Raw genomic sequence first — 17,930 nt, forward strand, 5'->3', positions numbered from 1 at the left:
ATGGAACTATTAAACATTCTTAAGATTATGTAAGCCTAAACTCTTGGATGTATGTATATTGTGTTGTTTTTACTTGCTTCCATATGGTTATGTTTTGAGGATGTTCTTCTAACAAGAATATGGAAGCTTAATGTATATCCCAGCTGATTAAAATTGAACCCTCTTTTAAGAAACTGAAGTTTTCAGAGCTCTGTTACTTCCCATGAGTAGGTTAAACTTCTGACTCTTGACAAATTTATTCCTCCCAAAGCTGTACTATTTTTGATTATTTGTTAAATTATCCAGATTGGCATAATAGATTATACACAAGTAGAGCTCATCCTGTATTTTTAGATGCTTGACGCTTCTGTTAAGCCTGAGCTCTAAAATACGCTCACAGAGTTTTGCATATGCAAACTCCTCTTCACTGGCACATAGATCAGATGCAGAAAATGTAAGAAACATTTTGGCCAAAATGTGTTAGTCTGTTAGTCGGCATGTGGTAATGAGGCCATATTTTGCATTTAGGCTCCTGTGTTGAGAAAGTGCAGTTGCACACTGATGCCCCTTGGGGACCACAGACTGGAGTCACATCCCCTTTTCAGAATGCAACAACAGTGACAGAGGTCGGGGCAGCGCTATTCCCTGTCTTTTAGGGCATTCCCTTGAACTATCTACACACATGAAAACGAATTTTTTGTTGTTGTTATTGAATGCTGATCAACTAGCCTGAGAGTAAAGTATTGTGAAAGACCAGATCCTAAATTCACCTTCTGTGAGCTTCCTCCGCTCAAGAGGCGCCTTAATGAACTGGAAGGAGAAAGCCCGAAACTGCAGTCTGTGAGACTCAGAGCAAAGGAAGTATTGGGGGAAATCTCATGAACATCACCCTACCCAAGAAGTTGTCATTCCTCGGGATAAGAGTATGGAAGGAATTTTGCAAATGGTGCTGCTAGTAAATTAAAATACTTTATGCTTGTCAGATAAAAGATGCAGATATGTGGATACATAGATATTGCAGATATGTTTGTCAGAGTCAACCTGTTACCTACTACTTAAGATAGATACCCACTGACTCACATAGGGACACAATGAAATCCTTATTTTTATAAATTAAGGGGGGGGGCTTAAAGGTAAAATACATCTTCTCTTAAACTTAGAGTACTTCTACAAGTTTATAAGGTGATGGTTATTGGTGATGATTTTTAGGTTTGGTTTTGTTTTGTTTTGTTTAGAGATGATTATTTTCAGAATTTGTTTTTGTTTTTTTAGAGAGTCCATTGGCCCACTTGAAGACTCTATAGTTCAGGAAAATTACAGAAAATATGTTTCATGAGGGGCTTGATTCAATGACTGAATCCGTACTGACCCAGAAAAGCTACTAGGGTGGAAACCTGCATGGCAATACCATTTTTGGCCAGAATGACCAAGACCAGCTATGTGCCTAAGATAAAAGTGGAGGGTAGGGTATCCTCCTGTTATTCAAAAGTCAGAAGAAGATAAGGGATCCACCTTCTCCCATCTCTTAAACCAAGTTTTAGCCAAAATAGACTAAAAATTGTCTTTTCCAGCGTAATGAACTTTACATGAATTTATCAGCACGTCATTTTTAAGTGAGGGATCTGAATGCATGACTACACACATGAACGCACAAAGGAATGGCCTTGATTAATATTTGTACAGTGGAGATGGTTGACTGGCGTGGTGTTGAAGATAGAAGGGTTGGAAATCATGCCTCGGTTCATATTCCAGCTCTGCCATTTATTACCTACGAAATTTTAAGCCAGTATTATTTAAGTTGACTTGCTGTGTTTATTTCCTTACATATTGGACTTCTGGTAGTATCTGCTTTGGAGGTGGTAAGAGGATTCTGTAAGACAAGACACAAAATAGCTGGAACTCCAGCGGCACTCAACAGAGTTCCACTTGTTCACCTTGCATGAGGAAAGTTTTATATCGCTAGGAAGTACGTGTGAAGACTTGAGCCCCTGGACTACTTCCAAGTGGTTGCTCTGGTGGCTTGACTTACAGCTCATTTGGGTTCTACCCAAGAAGGCCCATCTCGAAGTACGTTCCACAGCTCTACTGGCTGTCACTCGGTGTCACAGGATAGACCGTTCTCATAATAACAATATCGGGGAAATGCTGGTTTTGCAACTACCCAGCTTTTTCAAAACTTTTATTGTGCTCTTGTGTATCCAAAAGTGGTGCTTCCCAAATCTTGGTGTCTAAGCACAGCATCCTCCTCCCCAGCCCAGCATCTTGCAGGCCTACTCTTCCTTTAAATAGAGTAGAACAAACACTGATGTAAGTGGATGTTGAAATAAATCCATTGCCTGCAGCACACCCGTCAAATACAGTTTTCTCCCTTGGGAGTGGTTGAAATCCAGATGACACATCCCCACATGATTTACCACATGGGTGGTTGTCTTTTGAAAACCAAATCCAACATGAATTTAAGAGTTTTGTTTAGCCCCCAGGTCAGCACTTGGGCCTGTGGATAAGGGTTTGTGTCCAGTCTTAGCGATTTTCTGGGCTCACTTCCTTGGGCCTTTTCAAAGGCACCACGTGCTCCAAGGGGGTCCTCCCTGAAGAAGCACAGGAGGTGATGAGTTTGGGCCTGGAGGCCAGGTCTGGCCTTTTAGCCTCTTAGCTGCCTCTCCTTCTCCATCCTTTCTCACCCCGTGGTCCAGCCACCCTCCCAACCCCACTTTTGTACATTTACTTTCTCTGGCAGGAATATCTTCTCTTCTACCATTTTCTTCCAAACTGGTTAACTCTTACTCATCTTTCAAGACCTAGCTCCAGGGTCGCTTACTTCTGGATGCCTTTCCAGAGCCTCTTTGTCTGGGTTAGGACTCTCTCTTGTGTAATCCTGTGTCCAGTATACCCTTTCGTTGCTTTCTGCTATATTTTGCACCGGTTTTCCCTTTAGACTCTTGGATGCTTTATGTAGTTTATTTTGCTGGGGTTATAATTCCCAGACACCGAAGTGCTCAGATATTAATTCTATTCAGTCTGTTTGGTAAAATGTATATCAAGGCACAGAATATTTCCATCACTCCAGAAAGCTCCCTTCTACCCCTTTCTAACCAATCCCCACCCCCAGAAGCAACTGCTTTTCTGCTTTCCATCACCATACGTTAATTTGCATATTCTAGAACGGAATGAAATCAGACACGTGTACCTTCTTGTATTCAGTTGTTTTTCACTCAGCATGTTTTTGAGATGCATCCATGGCATTGCATGAATCTGTAATTGGTCTCCTTTTATTACCGAGTAATCTTGCAGATGAATTTACCAGTGACCCATTCTTCTGCTGATGGACACCTGGCTTATTTCTCATTTGGGGCTACTGTGAATAAAGCAGCTGTGAACATTCCTCTACAAGGTGTGTGTGTGTGTGTGTGTGTGTGTGTGTGTGTGTGTAAATTATGTTTTCATTCCTCTTGTATAAATACCTAGGAGTAGAATTATTTCTAGAATAGGTACTTGTTTAGCTTTGAAGAAACAGAGTTTTCAAAGTGAAAGTGTATTTCAAAAACTACTGCCTATACGCTTCCTGGGTGCTGAGTCTAGGTCCTGTTCACCTTACTTCGCCTCCTGTCCAGCCCAGTGCAGAGCACACACGAAGCACTGAGTGCCTGTTTAGTGAAGAACAAATGGATAAGAAGCTCAAAACAGTTTCCATTCTTTTAAAAAAAAATTTAATTTATTTATATGAGAGACAGAGAGAGGACATGAATGGCAGGGAGGGGCAGAGGCAAGAGGAGGAGAAGCAGACGCCCCCCAGCAGGGAGCCCCATGTGGGGCTCGATCCTGGGACTCTTAAGATCACGACCTGAGCTGAACCAGCTGGGCCCCCCAGGCGCCCCTCAAACCAGTTTTCATTCTGACACCGTCTCTACTAATTGACAAAAAAAAAAATGAATGTCCATCAAAGGAATGGAAACTCGATTGACTTCAACGTGCTCCAGTCCAGGTGGGCAAATGGGAATACAGTTCCCCTGCCCTCTGCTCTGGGAGCTACTTCTGGTTGCAGGGTGGTGGGATGGGCAGGGGGTGTGTAAAGCCAAGGGTGTAGACTGATGGGCCACCATTCAACTCATCACCGTAGTTGCCAGGCGTGCTCCTCAAGAACTCTTCACGTTTCCCTTCCAGACCCTCCAGAGGCTACTTTTTCAGCACACTCCCCAACCCTGCCCGGACTCACTTGCACAAACTCCTAGTTCAGCCAAACGTGACAACTCTCCTTTCTTACGCATCTAGCATCTTCTCCCCTTTGCAAGGGTTGCAAATTCCACCTGAGTACCTCCCCGCGAGGCCACCTCTGTCGACATCCTTGCCACCCCTCCAGGCTCGGGGAAGGTGTGTCCTGTCTGAAGCTGTCCTGGCCGCCGCGCAGGGAAGCTCGCTCTCTGGAGCATCTGTGAAGTGGGCTCACCTGTGGCCGGTACTCATGAGCCATTGAGCGGGGGGTCTTGCCTTTATAACAGTTCTCTGCACCGGCACCTTCCAGCTCTGGTGGTTGACTGTGGGACGGCGTGCTCAGTGGCCCCCCGACGTCCGTCAGGAACGAGGGCTGCTGGTCACCAAGGGAAGAGCCGAGGCTCCTCTCCATGATCCTTGTTCTTGGTGGCTGATTCCACTAAAGAGCACTTAGATTATGTGGCAAAGCTGTGGCTCCTTGTTGAGAAGAGTTGTTTGGAGAAGAGAGTTCTGTCCAGGAGGAGGAGGGTGTAGTGCAACCTTGGGGGCATTCGTGTCACCTGCTGGATAACGAAGGAAATTAGCTTTCTTTAGGCTCTGGTGTTGGTCACAGGTCACATGTCAACGAGCGCAAATATAACAGCTAGAGTAGCTTCACGTGACATTAGTATCCGTAAGACAATTTAAAAATAATCTCCTTTAGAGGGAAAGGATGGCTCCAAGGAATAGAGCAGTTAATCCTGTTGTATGTATGTTTTCTTTTGATTGCTGTTTTGGTAATATCCTTATTTTTGTCTCTGTTCCGCAAACTGCCTTCCTCTCTAACTGTACAATTTCTAAAAATATTTAAGTTTAATTTCCAGAAATGTACTATAGTTATCTTGACTCTGATAACAAACAAATGTGAAAAGAATGCCAAGGGTGTGAAAATCTGCACTGAACAAAACACTTTTTTCTATATATTATGTTGTACTTTTAAAATTATAATCATCTTTGAGTGGCATAAACTCAAAGCTGCAGTTGGAAAATATATTTTGGAGTTTGGTTTCTTGGCAAACGTCATTTCAAACAAATAGAATTACAAAAATAATGTTTCTCATTTCTAAAAAAGAAAAAAACTTTATGTTGCTATGAAAACTGTAAATACCAATTTCTCAGAACAGAAAAGGCATGTAAGTCATTTGACATCATGTAATTTTGTAGTTGATCAAGAAAAAAAAAAACTCATTTGTCAACCTTTAAAGAATTGGATACCAATTTTTTGAAGTCCAATTATATGATCATTAAGATGTAGTTAGAACTAGCTTGGATGTATTTAATTGCTTACCTTCTTCTGTTTGATCAAAGGCATTGGATCTTGTATGCTTAAGAACTCTAACAGATTTCCCTCTCCTGCATCAGTAAGAAGTAAGTGGGGCATTAAAATTCAAACTCTCCCTCTTCGCTGATGGCATTAAAATTCCTAAGTTGAGTTCCTGCATTATTCACCTAGCAGAAAAATGAATTCACTTCTTCCCGCACAAAATGAGAGGCATGACTCTTTGGGTGTGAATAGGCTCATGAAGCAGACAGTTTCCAGAAATCAGCCTAATGAGCACGGTTCTCGGGAATCCGAGGTGTCTCTGTCTGTCAGGGGACCTCAGTGCTGTGAATGTGGTGATGTGTCCCTGAGCTGGAGACCTACCTGCCATTTGATTCACCACGCCTTAAAAAAATTGTTCCTTTTTCTTAACAAGGACTCCAGGATCTGAATAGCTTCACTTTGATTAAAAAATTGATCTTGACTTTTTCTTTTTCTTTTTTGGGTCTGTTTGTATTGTGGACGATTTCAAACATGTACATAATTAAGCAGGAGTATGACAACCACTTAGTGACCGTTCTCCAACTTGAGAAACTGAGGAACTGAACGGCCAGTCACATTTCCTCTAGAAGCTTCACCGCCACCACACCGGTTTATTTTGCAGCAGTACTTAGAACTTGTATGAGAACATTTATTGATCTAGAATATCTCAGTATAATTCTCTAAGAGATAAGGCCTTCCTTTTAAAACTATTATCACACCAAGGGAGAAATTAGCAAGAATTCCATAATATCAATATCTAGTCAGTATTTAAGTTCAAAATTGTTTCGTGTGTGTGTGTACTTTTTCTAGTCTGTTTTTTTTTTGACTCAGAATCCGAATAAAAACCACATATTGTAATTGGTTGCTGTGTATTTTGATGCATTTTTTGTTATACAAGTTTTAATCATGAAAAATTTCAAACAGAAACGTATAGAAAAAGTGTATTGTGCATTTAACAAATGTTAACTCGTTGCCATATTTGCCTCAGATATCTTTGCCTTTTTTTTTTAGAATGTTAGATATAACGTCCCTCTCATTTTTCTTTTTTTTCCTTTTTAGAGTTAACCAATATCTTATAATTGGTGCATACCATTTCTTTTTTTTTTTTTTTTAAGATTTTATTATTCATGAGACACACAGAGAGAGGCAGAGACCCAGGCAGAGGGAGAAGCAGGCTCCATGCAGGGAGCCCGATGCAGGACTCAATCCCAGGACCCCAGGGTCACACCCTGGGCCAAAGGTAGATGCTCAACCACTGAGCCACCCGGGTGCCCCTGGTGCATATCATTTCTATAGTATGTTTTTATGCTATCACTGCCTGTATGCATAAATAATACATATTTTTTGTTTTTATATATATTCTGTGTAAATACATAATGTGTATGCCTTTCTGCAGCCAGTTTTTTCACTAAATGAGCATATTCATACACATAGCTCAAATAGTTCATTTTAAACTGCTGTATGCTATTCCAATATAGGAATAAACACCAGCATGTTCATTCCCCCACTAATGAGCAGTTAGGGTATTTCCAATGTTTTCCCCCTGCAAATGATTCTCAGTAAACATCCTTTTATGCATTCGCCTTGTGCAAATGAATGAGAATTTATTCACATGATAACACCTAATAGTGCTAGAGATGTCTTTGGTTTTGCTGGGTATTCCTGTTTTCTCTCTAAAGTTACATAATTCTCAGTAGCAATATATGAGAGTTCCAGTTTTCCCCGAACTTTCCCAAAACTCAGTATTGTTAGTCTCTTAAATTTTGCCAATATCATGGGTATGAAATGGTAACTCACATGCTTTCAATTTGTACTTTTCTAATTACTAGTGAGATTTAGTATCATTGCATTTATTTGCTTTTTAGGTTATCTCTTTGGTGAGTTGACTATTTATAAAGGTGTTTTTCCTAACAGCAGATTTTGGAATTTCAAGCATTCAGTCTTATTCATGGAGACACATTCATTCTTTCCAAATGGGTTCAGTATGTTTTGTACTTTGAGAAATAGTTTTCAGAGAAATCATTTACAGTCGTATGTGGATCCTTTAGGATTGGAAAAGGACATTTGTGAGAGCTGAGCTCTTTCAAGATGGAAAAAAATCAACCTGATGTGCAGAAGCTACTTAAAATAACACTGGTTTTGACTATTCTCTTCTATCTTACTGAATCTTTAACCATCTGCCATTTTCATTTGCTTACATTTTTCCTTCCTTCCACTATGTCTTCCTTCAAAGCTCCGACGCCGCTCAGTTATTGACCAATAGTAGTTTGCACACACGCGACATGTCCAGTATCTATCAGCTTCATTTTCCTTCCTTGAAATTTCCCTTCCAGGGTCCTCTGGCCTCCTGTTTCTCGTAGGTCCCCGTTCCCAGGCCAGCTATGCAAGTGTCACCCTTCCTATCCCTCCTGTGACGGATCCTTTGTCTTCAGTCCCTTTATCTTCTGTGATCTATTCCTTTAATTGGTGGAGCGGATCCCCAAACTTTCCTAAGCAAAGAGGTCATGAAAGCACATTTTTCCCAATTAACTAATTTGAAATGTCTTTTTCATTCAATTTATCTTTGCCACATTCATACTTGGTTTTTGTAAGATATCTAGGCTTAGAATTCTAGATCAAAAGTTATTCTCCTACAGAATTTTGAAGGATTTGATTCTTCTTCTCGGATTGCTCTCAAGACGTCGGGTGCCATTCTTATTTCTAAACTTCTGTGACCTGTTCTCAATTTTGGGAGCCTTTAGAATTCTCTCTTTATCCCTTCCTGGATGAATTGTAGTATATGCCTTAGTGTGGTCTTTCGTGAAAGCCATTTTTACTGATTATTCATTAGGATCTTTCAATCTAGAGATATTTCCTTCGATACTGGGAAATTTCCCTTTAAAAAAAAATCTGTTTCTGCTTTCTATTATCTTATTGGACCTGTTTCTGGTTATATATTGGATCTCTTGGATCCTCTGACTTTCCTGCTTTTTCGATTTCCATTACAAATAAGTTTCTGGGAGATTTTCTACTAGTCTGTTGATTCTTTTTTTTTTTTTTTCTTAGTATTTATTTTATTTGAGAGCAAGAGTGAGTAGGGGAAGGGGCAGAGGAAGAGAATCTTCAGGGAGATGCCCAGCTGAGCACAGAGTTCAGCTCGGGGTTTGATCCCACTACCCTGAGATCATGACCTGAATTGAAACCATGAGTCAGAGGTTCAACCAAGTGAGGCACCCAGATGCTCTTAATTTTTTTTTTAATTCACCTAGCATATCTCTAATTTTAAAAAACGATTTATTTATTTGTTTGTTTGTTTATTCATGAGAGACACAGAAAGAGGAAGAGACACAGGCAGAGGGAGAAGCAGGCTCCATGCAGGGAGCCCGATGGGGAACTAGATCCCAGGACCCCCGGGTCACAACCTGGGCCGAAGGCAGATGCTCAAGTGCTGAGCCACCCAGGCATCCTGAGTAGATAAAATTTTTGAATCATATTCACTAATTCCTTTGACAATATATATTATTAAAAACTGAAATTTACTTTGAAATTATTTGACTAAATATTTTCTATTTCTTAAATATCACATTTTAGTTCTAGGCAAACTCAAAAGGCTAAAGGAGAGGAATCTAAATTCCATGAGCTACTTACCAATTCATTACCACCAACAAATACACCCAGGGTATAAAAGATCTTTTCTGAATTACAGTTCACTTAGGAGATGTAAGATTTTCTAGGCAAAAGCAACGGGCCACACTTGAATCTGTATCATTTTTTATGGGTAGCTATAAACCCAAATGAACCTCATCTATTTTATGGATTAGATTCATATGAACTATGAATCTTTCTAAATAGATATAAACCTGTACACACACATTTGCCAACGACTTGTCATACAGTCGCATTAAAATTGATCTAAACATACTCTGCGTCCAGAGGAAGACTCTAATTTATTGCCAGAGTATTCCAATTCTATCAGATGTATAGAAGCTACAATGTTGGAATAACAGAGAGCCCTTTATAATTTTATAGGCCAAATATATGTAAGGCTACGGACTTTTAAAAATGTATCATGGAACATTTCAAATGTATACAAAAATAGAATGATTTAATGAACTCTCAGCTTTAATGATGACCAAAACTGAGACAAGCCAATCTTGGTTCATTGGTGCTCTTTTCTCCCTCTCACATTGGGTTATCCTAAAGCAAATCTAAGATATCCTATGATTTCATCTCAAAATGCTTTAGTATCTTTCTTTAAAAGACAAGGAATGTTGTTTTTTTCTTTAAACATCACCATAATATCATTACACCTAAAAAAAATGTAACATTTTTTACTTAAAATCATACTCTCCACACTTGAATTTCTCTTCAGTTTTTTTTCCCCCTTTGGATTGTTTGAATCAGGATCCAAATAATTTCATATGTTGCATTTGGTTTGTAGATCTCTTAAGTCTCTTTTAATCTAAAGTTTCTCCCTTTTAAAAAAATCATAATTTTTTTGAAAAGACTAAGTTGTTTATATTTTGAAATGACATTTTTCCTCCCTGGGCGGGGGAGGGGGGGTGTTTAAACGTCCTACATTCTGAATTTTGCTGATTGCTTTTCTATAGTGTTGTTTAACATATTATTCTACTTCTGTATTTCCTGTAAACTGGATAGTTGGGAATAGGTATTTGATATTTGACTAGATACTTCTCTGACATGAAAAACATGGTGTTGCGTATCTCCTACATTATACATACTGTACATTTCCTCTTGCGTCTTATAGGCTTACCATGTCTGTTTGCCTTTTTATGATATTATAATTGCCCCATGAGTTCAGATGCTGTCACCTTGGTCCATGCATTATAAGGTTCCCCATCCTGATAACTCTAGTGGCCACTGATGATTATTGCCTGGGTCCACCATAGGGCATTATATACAGGGTTAAGAGTTTCTGAATTTGGAAAACCTCACTTATTTTCAACTTCCTGCCCTGACTTATTCTGGCATCTTGGTCATTCACCGTCTCTTCCTTAATCTATAATATATTTATCTTTCTCTAGTATACCGTTTCCCAAAGTATGTTACATGGAACACAGCACTGCCAAGCACACTGTGAGAGAACTCTCCCCGAGTTTGGGGGATGCCACTTACCATTTTCCCCTCTCAGAGATTTATAATGCAGGGGAGCCTGTAACATTCTCAGGAATCTTTTAATAGACTTGATTTACCCAGAGTTGCATCAACTTACTTGTATTCTTTTCTCTTTAACACTTATTGGTATCTTGTTTAGAGAAACACTTTGAAATGCATCCTAAATAAGAGGGGGAAGGTGGAAGCACTTGCCCCACCCTCCCATAGGGCTTGCTAAACGTTAAGGTCATGAGTCCTTAACATTGGTACCTAATGGGGAAAAAAGAGAGTGGGAGCAAATCCAAGATCAGATAACAGGCTTGGTGTATCATGTCTTCTGTTAATATAATCTCATCTTCATTGTATTGATTGCTTCAACTGCTTTCTTGTCAGTGTTACCTATTTAACTCACATTCGATTCCAAATGTATTAATCTCCGATAAGAAAAAAAAGTCCGGCTACAACAGTCACAATTTGAAAAATTATAAAAGTTTGCTTTTATAGGTTACAAATTTCTGCAAGCACACCACATGTGCACACACACTCCCTCCAGGGCAGGGAGCAGGAGCAGTATTGGTACATGAGGGGTCGCAATGGAATCATAACAGTAGTTGAGATCATTGGTCTCAGACACCAAATCTAGGTTCATTTTCATGCCAGAGGCTCACGACCTCTTTGTGGCTCACGGAGGAAAATGGAGTCGAGCAGAATTAGTGACACAGACCATTTTTCCTTTGCTCTGAAGATACCTCAAGCTCCCTACAAGAAGTGTTTTCCATTAGAAGAAAAATGCTGTGCATTAATGCTCCTGAGAAAAAACAGTGATTGCCAGTGATGCCATCAGGAAACGATTTTTTAAATGTTTCACAGTATAAGCATGAATCAGTCATTAAATAGGGAATACAACTTATTTTGCAGACTTGGAACATTAGTCAAAAAATTTTTGAGGTGGAGTTTATTCTAGGGAAGTGTGAATTTTGATCTTCGGAACATGCACTGGGGATATAGTAATAAGGAGCACAAGTCAGAACACTTCGTTAAAGTAAACAAGAACAGAGCCAAGACCCAGAGACTCAGAGCTCTGTTTTGTGAGTTTTATTTGGGAGACTGGAATGGGATGAGACGCAGAGGACTGAGCAGGGCATCATCAACAATCTAAACAGTAGACTCAGTGTGCTTTTTTGCAGCACTGGGCTGCTGGTGCCTGGCCAGGGGCCATACTGTTGAGTTAAGTTCTGGACCTCCACCGTTGATATTTATGATGAAAGTTATACTGGTGCTTTTAAGTTTAAATATGGCTTAAAAAATACCATGATTGAGAATGTGTTTCCATCCAGAAAATCCAGGAAAGGCAAGTATTGCTGATGTTAAAATGACGGACAGCCCTTTCCGACTTGTCACAAACTTTTTCTTCATGACAACTTAGGAAGCAACTCGCTGTTTCCTTCAGCTTGCTGTTCATTGACGGGCAGGTCATGCGCTGGGTTTGACTGCGGGCATTACCTTCTCGTTAGGTAGCTTTCCGAAGACTGTCCCCTGAGGACTCTGTGGGCTCCGGCAGTTAGGTGGTGCTAGAGGAATGAAGGTAGGGGGCGGAACCCATGTCTGGAAATTACCTTAAAAACATTATATGGGACCTAAGGTGATAAATTTGTATTTCTTGAACATAAAGAGTTAAACCACATTCATTGGGGGATCCCTGGGTGGCTCAGTGGTTTAGCGCCTGCCTTTGGCCCAGGGTGTGATCCTGGAGTCCCAGGATCGAGTCCCACGTCGGGCTCCCGGCATGGAGCCTGCTTCTCCCTCTGCCTGTGTCTCTGCCTCTCTCTCTCTCTCTCTCTCTCTCTATGTTTATCATAAATAAATAAGTAAATCTTTAAAAAATTTTAAAAAAAGATAATGAAACACATTCATTTGTTGTTCCCTCAGATTATTTGGTGAATCATAACCCAAAACACAAATGTATAAATTCTCCTTTGGTAGAGGAGTTCAAGAGGCTGGAATGGTGACTTCAAAACTCCTTGGTGAATTGAAGCCCAAAGAGGAGAGATGACTTGCCCGAGGTTACCTTGTCGTTCACAGGTTGCATTCAGCCGTCAGCGTAGGGGGCCCTTCATCCACTTTCAATATGGCACGTGGTTGCACTGTACACCTCGAGTTTATAGGCTGGTCTTAATCCAGTTTGGTTGGCTCAAAATACTAATGGTGGAGAGCCAATGGCGGGAAGGCTGATTTTGCATCTTGCTAGTGTCCATTTCTCAGGACAAGCCATCCCACACCTCAGATTCTCTTCCCTGATAGTCTAAAATGGCAATACGAGGTGAGCAAATGATGAAAGTGGTGAATGCAAATGTCAACCAACAGGTTGCAACTAAAGGCTAAGAATAGGGAGATTCAGGACACCAGCTGGTCTGTGGATTATCGGTGTGTGGTGCAGGGCATGTCCTTGGTAGAATGGATGCTTTCTAGCCCTACTCATGGGAGAAAGAGAATAGTACCAGCCAAAATGTGGGTACTTAGAATTCTGAAAAACTTCATTAGTGGACGGTGGGTCTAAGGAGATTTCTTCTTAAGGATGAAGTTGTAGGGTGTGGAAGAAAGTTCGGTTCAGTAGAAGAAATCCTGCACCAAGATTTTATTTCTCCACTTGGTTTAGCAAGGCCTTGGGTTTTCTATGTATTTTAGCCTATTTGTCTTTATTTTAAGCTTAATAATGTTCCTTGTGTTTAGTTTCCAGAAGTATGGTAAAGATCACATTATATCTTTTAGGTTAAGTAAAAGGAAAAGTTCTATTGAGACACTAGATTGAAAGTTTCCTTCCAGTTTGTAGTTTTGTTTCCTTATAATAGCATTTGCTTTATGGTTGACTAAATTCTGTTTCTGTTAAATTCATATATCTTTGCTTATTTAAAATTGAGGTATTTTTATGTCCAGCAATTTATAGGGATTTTGATCACAATATTGGATGATTTTTTGTTACTCAAGAATTCTGCTTTTTGAATCAGTGAGGTTTTGTTTTAACAAATGTTTTTCCAGTTTAGAGTTCCATATGATGATCATATTCTCTAGGGTAAGAAGTGTGGAAAAAGGTGGCTGACCTTGAGAAAGTATACAGTTGCTGTGCTGGGGTTCTTTCAGGGTTGAAATGGAATAACAAAATCAGAAATCGTGGAAGCGTTTCTAATTTCAAAGAAGGTTGTCTGACCTTCCCTAAAGAGTTAGGGTGGAAACCAAGGAAGAACACGGAGGAGGAGACCGAGCTCCCCTCAGGCATACATACCCCGACAACCTCTAGTCACCCATCTGGGAGAACAACGCGAGTCCGTCACTTGAGGGCCAAGGAAGCGGCTTCTCACCGAGAGATCTTCTTCTTCTGTGTTTTTCTTCTTATCTCAAGAAGTTCTCAGTAAACGTCTGCACCCCTTCACACACACACACACACACACACACACGCACGATTACCAACTACACCTCCCCCCGTTTATTCTTGGGTCTCTTTCTTCCTGAACCAGAGCCTACAGTTTAACTTAAGATAAAAGAATCCTGATCTATATGTGGTCCTTCGGCTCGTTTTGAGGATGCCTTCCTTGAAACCAGTAGGAGGACTCGCCAGATCCAGACTCCCCGGTGTCTCGGGGTTTCTGCTCCATGTTTCACGCCCCAGAGGAAGGAGACTTACGTGGATTAAGGGCTTCATCGGGCCTGGTATTGTCACGTTTGTCACCAGTCGCCCCTCAGCCACCTCATTCAGTGGATAGTTGTTCGTTCTCCGTGTGGTATTTCGTGTCATGTGGCTGGACGCTCTGTTGGCCACGAGGCAGCACTGTGGTGGCTCCGGCCGGCCCCCTCCACCAGACGGAGGCTTGGAGCTGTGCGTGTGTTTCAGGTTGTGTGATACTAAACATGAGTAGTGAAACTGGGAATATTGGTTTCTTAGAGGTTAAATGGCTTTATTCATTCAATGGCTGGGGACAGGAGTTGGAAGCATGAATGTGTGTTGTGACCACAAACAGGCACTCTTCGTCTCCAGATGTGCTACGATAGTGGAGGGCCTTGTGGACTGCTGTGTGCTGCCCTCGTAGACAAGGGGGTGCCGGGGGGTGGTTTGTGTTTGCCTGATAAAATGAGGGAGCTTTGTAATTTTGATAATAATTGTGTGTGTTTTTAGGAGCTTGCTATGTCTTTTTCTGAATTTCGTTTTTGCTAAGTGACTCTTCAAAATGTGGTACTTAGCGAGGAGAAGCACTAGACATTCAAGGTCTCTATTCATTTAGGAAAGATGGTCAAACCATTTCCATCACCGTGAGAATGAGAATCGTGAGAATCTTGATCCCATGAGCAAGTGGCAATGCTCCTGAGTTCAGATCTAGCTTGCACGATGTTGGGGGAGGGCTTGAAGTGGCCTGAGCCTCCATTCCCCAAACTGTAAAATGTGAGTTGCAACATTTTGAGGCTTAAAGAGTGATGTCAGTAAAGACCCACAGTTCTCGGGCCCAGTTCTGGGCACGAGGGGAGTAGAGGCATCCTCAGTCGTGAAAATAGCAGTAGTTAGTGGCTTCCCAGAATCTGAGGGACAGGATTTGGAATCGGGGTTCAGTAAAATCAAGTCACCCAAACGTAGATGGATTTTCCGACGTCCCACTGGCATCTGGAGTCAGGGAGGCCTGGGTTAGCACAGAGCTGTGGGTCCAGGCTCCCCTCGTCCCGGGCCACCTCCCCTGCTGGCTCCAGCTCCTGCGGTAACTGGTGTCTGCGGGCCCCGGGGACAGCCGTGTGGGGTGCTGCTCTCCAGCCTCACAGCCGAGCCTCCGGGTCAGGAGGGCCCAGGTAGCCAGCATCGCTGGTCACATGGCGCTGCCGGTTTCGCGTGTCCGTGGAGGCCACAGGGCATGTGCTGCAGGCGAGCGGCGGGCGAGGGTGCCCGGAGTCCTGGGCCGGAGGCAGGAGCTTGTGGCCGCGGCCTCCCTCCTCCAGGGCGCCAGCCCTGTCCCCTCCCCTGCCCTGGGCAAGCGGGTGCCCCGACAGCTGAGGCCCAGCCACCTGCCAAGGCCTGCAGCCCAGGCCGCTGGCCCATGGGCATCTAGAGGCAGGTCGGGGGGTGGTCAGGGGGCCCCGGGAACCCGGGGCCAGGTGCCGTGCAGGTGCACCCGGCCCCCTCACGGAGGCAGACCTTGGCCTGTGGGCAGGGGGCACCCCTTCGGCGCTGGCACGGCTTCTGCCTGCGGACGGAGACAGGTGTCCGGCCACTTGAGCCTGCCCTGCACTTACTTGCAAGGCTCTTAGCTAGAGGAGGCCTGGGTGCCAGCGAGCACGTCGGTGCTGCAGTCGTTGGGTCCCTTGCCGCCACTGCAGGCTGTCGCTCCCCTGGGAGCCCATGGCCCCCCGTGTGCCAGACCCCACGGCCCAGGGCCTAGCATCCCGTGTGTGGGCCTCGCGCTGCCCCTCTGACCTATGCGTCTATCTGTTGCAGGCCTGCGCACCCCTCACCCGGGGCCCTCGGCCTCCCCGGAGCCCAGTGCACGCAGCTCCCGGCTGCAGACGGGGGCGGCAGAAGCAGCGCACAACCTACAGACGCGGACCGGACAAGATGCAGAGACCAGAGACGCGGCTGAAGAAAATATCGTTTACCTCTAATTGTGTGGTCAATTTTTTTTTCCAGACAAAACAAAACACTGGCATTTTGTGGAGAATTATTTTTTTCTTTTCCTGATGTTTGTGTGACTGTGTCCAAATTGCTTTACAAGTAATATTTAATATTTCATGCAAGTACATTCTTTGGGCATGAGTCCAATTAAATTATTGAAAGCAGTTCTTGTTTGTATAATCATTAACTTATCACACCTAATTTCAGATTTCTGGTGGAGAAATTAACTTGAATAAGCAGAAATATTTTCAGAGTTGTTATGACTCTAGAGTAAAATCCCATATTGCATTTTTTACTGGATCACCTGGTTTTGGAAATGTGTTTTTTTGTTTTTAAAGATCTAGAAGAAGCAATCTGGTTGGAAAGAGTGATATTCATGATGGGCAAGCTTTCCCAACACAGCAGCTGATTAGGGGGAATGGCCTCAAGGCCCTAAAAGGCAGAGGAGCATGTGGGAAAGGCCTTTTCTTGGCTGGGTGGTTTTTTTTGTTTGATTTTTGTTTTGTTTTGTTTTGTTTTAACGTGCTAAGTTCTCTTGGGGAAGTGAAAGGGGTCCTCTCCTGGTGGTGATCTGTTGTAGTCCCCATGCGGCCAACATGTCCTGTCTGGGCACCTACCAGTTCCAACTGGGCAACTACTCTGCTGTGGACATAATCTGGACTCTTAGGACCTGGGCCACGTGCTCAATTTCTTGGTCCTAATCTAATGCTGGTTGGTCTTCAAGCCACAGTTGAGCAACATCCTTCAACACAGCCCCAGGCAGACCATTTTGATGTAAATAGTGAAGCTTCAGTAGTGCCCAGCTTCCCTCCCACAGTGGAGAGAAAGGACAACTACCACTCCCCAGAAGGATCCCTGCCCTGCGGTTCTTAAAGGACAAAATCCAAACTGCTTTCTGGGTGAAGCCTGCTGACTGTATGTGCTGTTTCACAAGGGAAAACTAGCACATCTGGCCTTCAGAGCAATATGGGTCTCGCTGTAAGAAAATAAACCAGGAAATGTTTTCAGTTTGTTCTTCAGAAATATTTGTATGTTTTGCTCCGAGTCAAAAAAATATCTTTCACCTCGCTATTTGAACACTTTAACATTGTGTAAGACCATAGGGAAATAGACATTTCACATGCGAACACTCTCTCCCCTTACTGAAAGTGAAAATCAAGGAGGACTAAATTCACCCGGAATTGCAGCACTCACCAGGAGGGAGCTGTGATAGGAAGGGAAAAAATTTCACCCAGATTCCGTTGTCTTCTGTCCAGTTGAATACCTGTTGGCATTTATATTTTCCTGTTGGCAAGTCAAATCTTAGTTTAAGAAAGAGCCTTTGGGGGAGAAAAAAAGAGCCTTTGTTGGGAGTACTCTGACTCTTGCTGCCTCCGGCCATCTTGGTCACAATCATAATAACAAATTAAGAGTCTAATCTTCAAGAATGGGTATAGCTTATTAAAATTTTAGTCAATCACTTCACCTCCAAGCTGAACTCCTGAATTATGAGATGTATCTTCCATTCCTAAAGGCATCTAAAGAAAAAGACCTGTCTTCCCGCTCTCTTTCCAACAAAGCCTTGTCCAGAATCCTATATCCCTTGAGTAAGGAACACACCGATATTTCAGTCTAAATCCTATAGTTATAGAATAACTATAAGTTATAGGATAGGATAACTAT

At 42.4% G+C, this 17,930-nt stretch overlaps 1 protein-coding gene across 3 annotated transcripts in view; it reads left to right on the forward strand.

Moving 5' to 3' along the window:
- ARHGEF28 (Rho guanine nucleotide exchange factor 28) overlaps positions 1-17,291 on the forward strand; it is a 289,007-nt gene extending 271,716 nt beyond the window's left edge. For all 3 annotated transcript variants that reach the window (XM_035713570.2, XM_049103925.1, XM_049103933.1), the window contains one exon: positions 16,095-17,291. In XM_035713570.2, coding sequence (XP_035569463.2) covers positions 16,095-16,258 — 164 coding nt within the window. In that variant the 3' untranslated portion in view covers positions 16,259-17,291. The remainder of the gene's footprint in view (positions 1-16,094) is intronic.
- The last annotated feature ends 639 nt before the right edge of the window (positions 17,292-17,930 follow it).

This window comes from Canis lupus, chromosome 2 (assembly GCF_003254725.2).
Source record: "Canis lupus dingo isolate Sandy chromosome 2, ASM325472v2, whole genome shotgun sequence".
Lineage (NCBI taxonomy): Eukaryota > Metazoa > Chordata > Mammalia > Carnivora > Canidae > Canis > Canis lupus.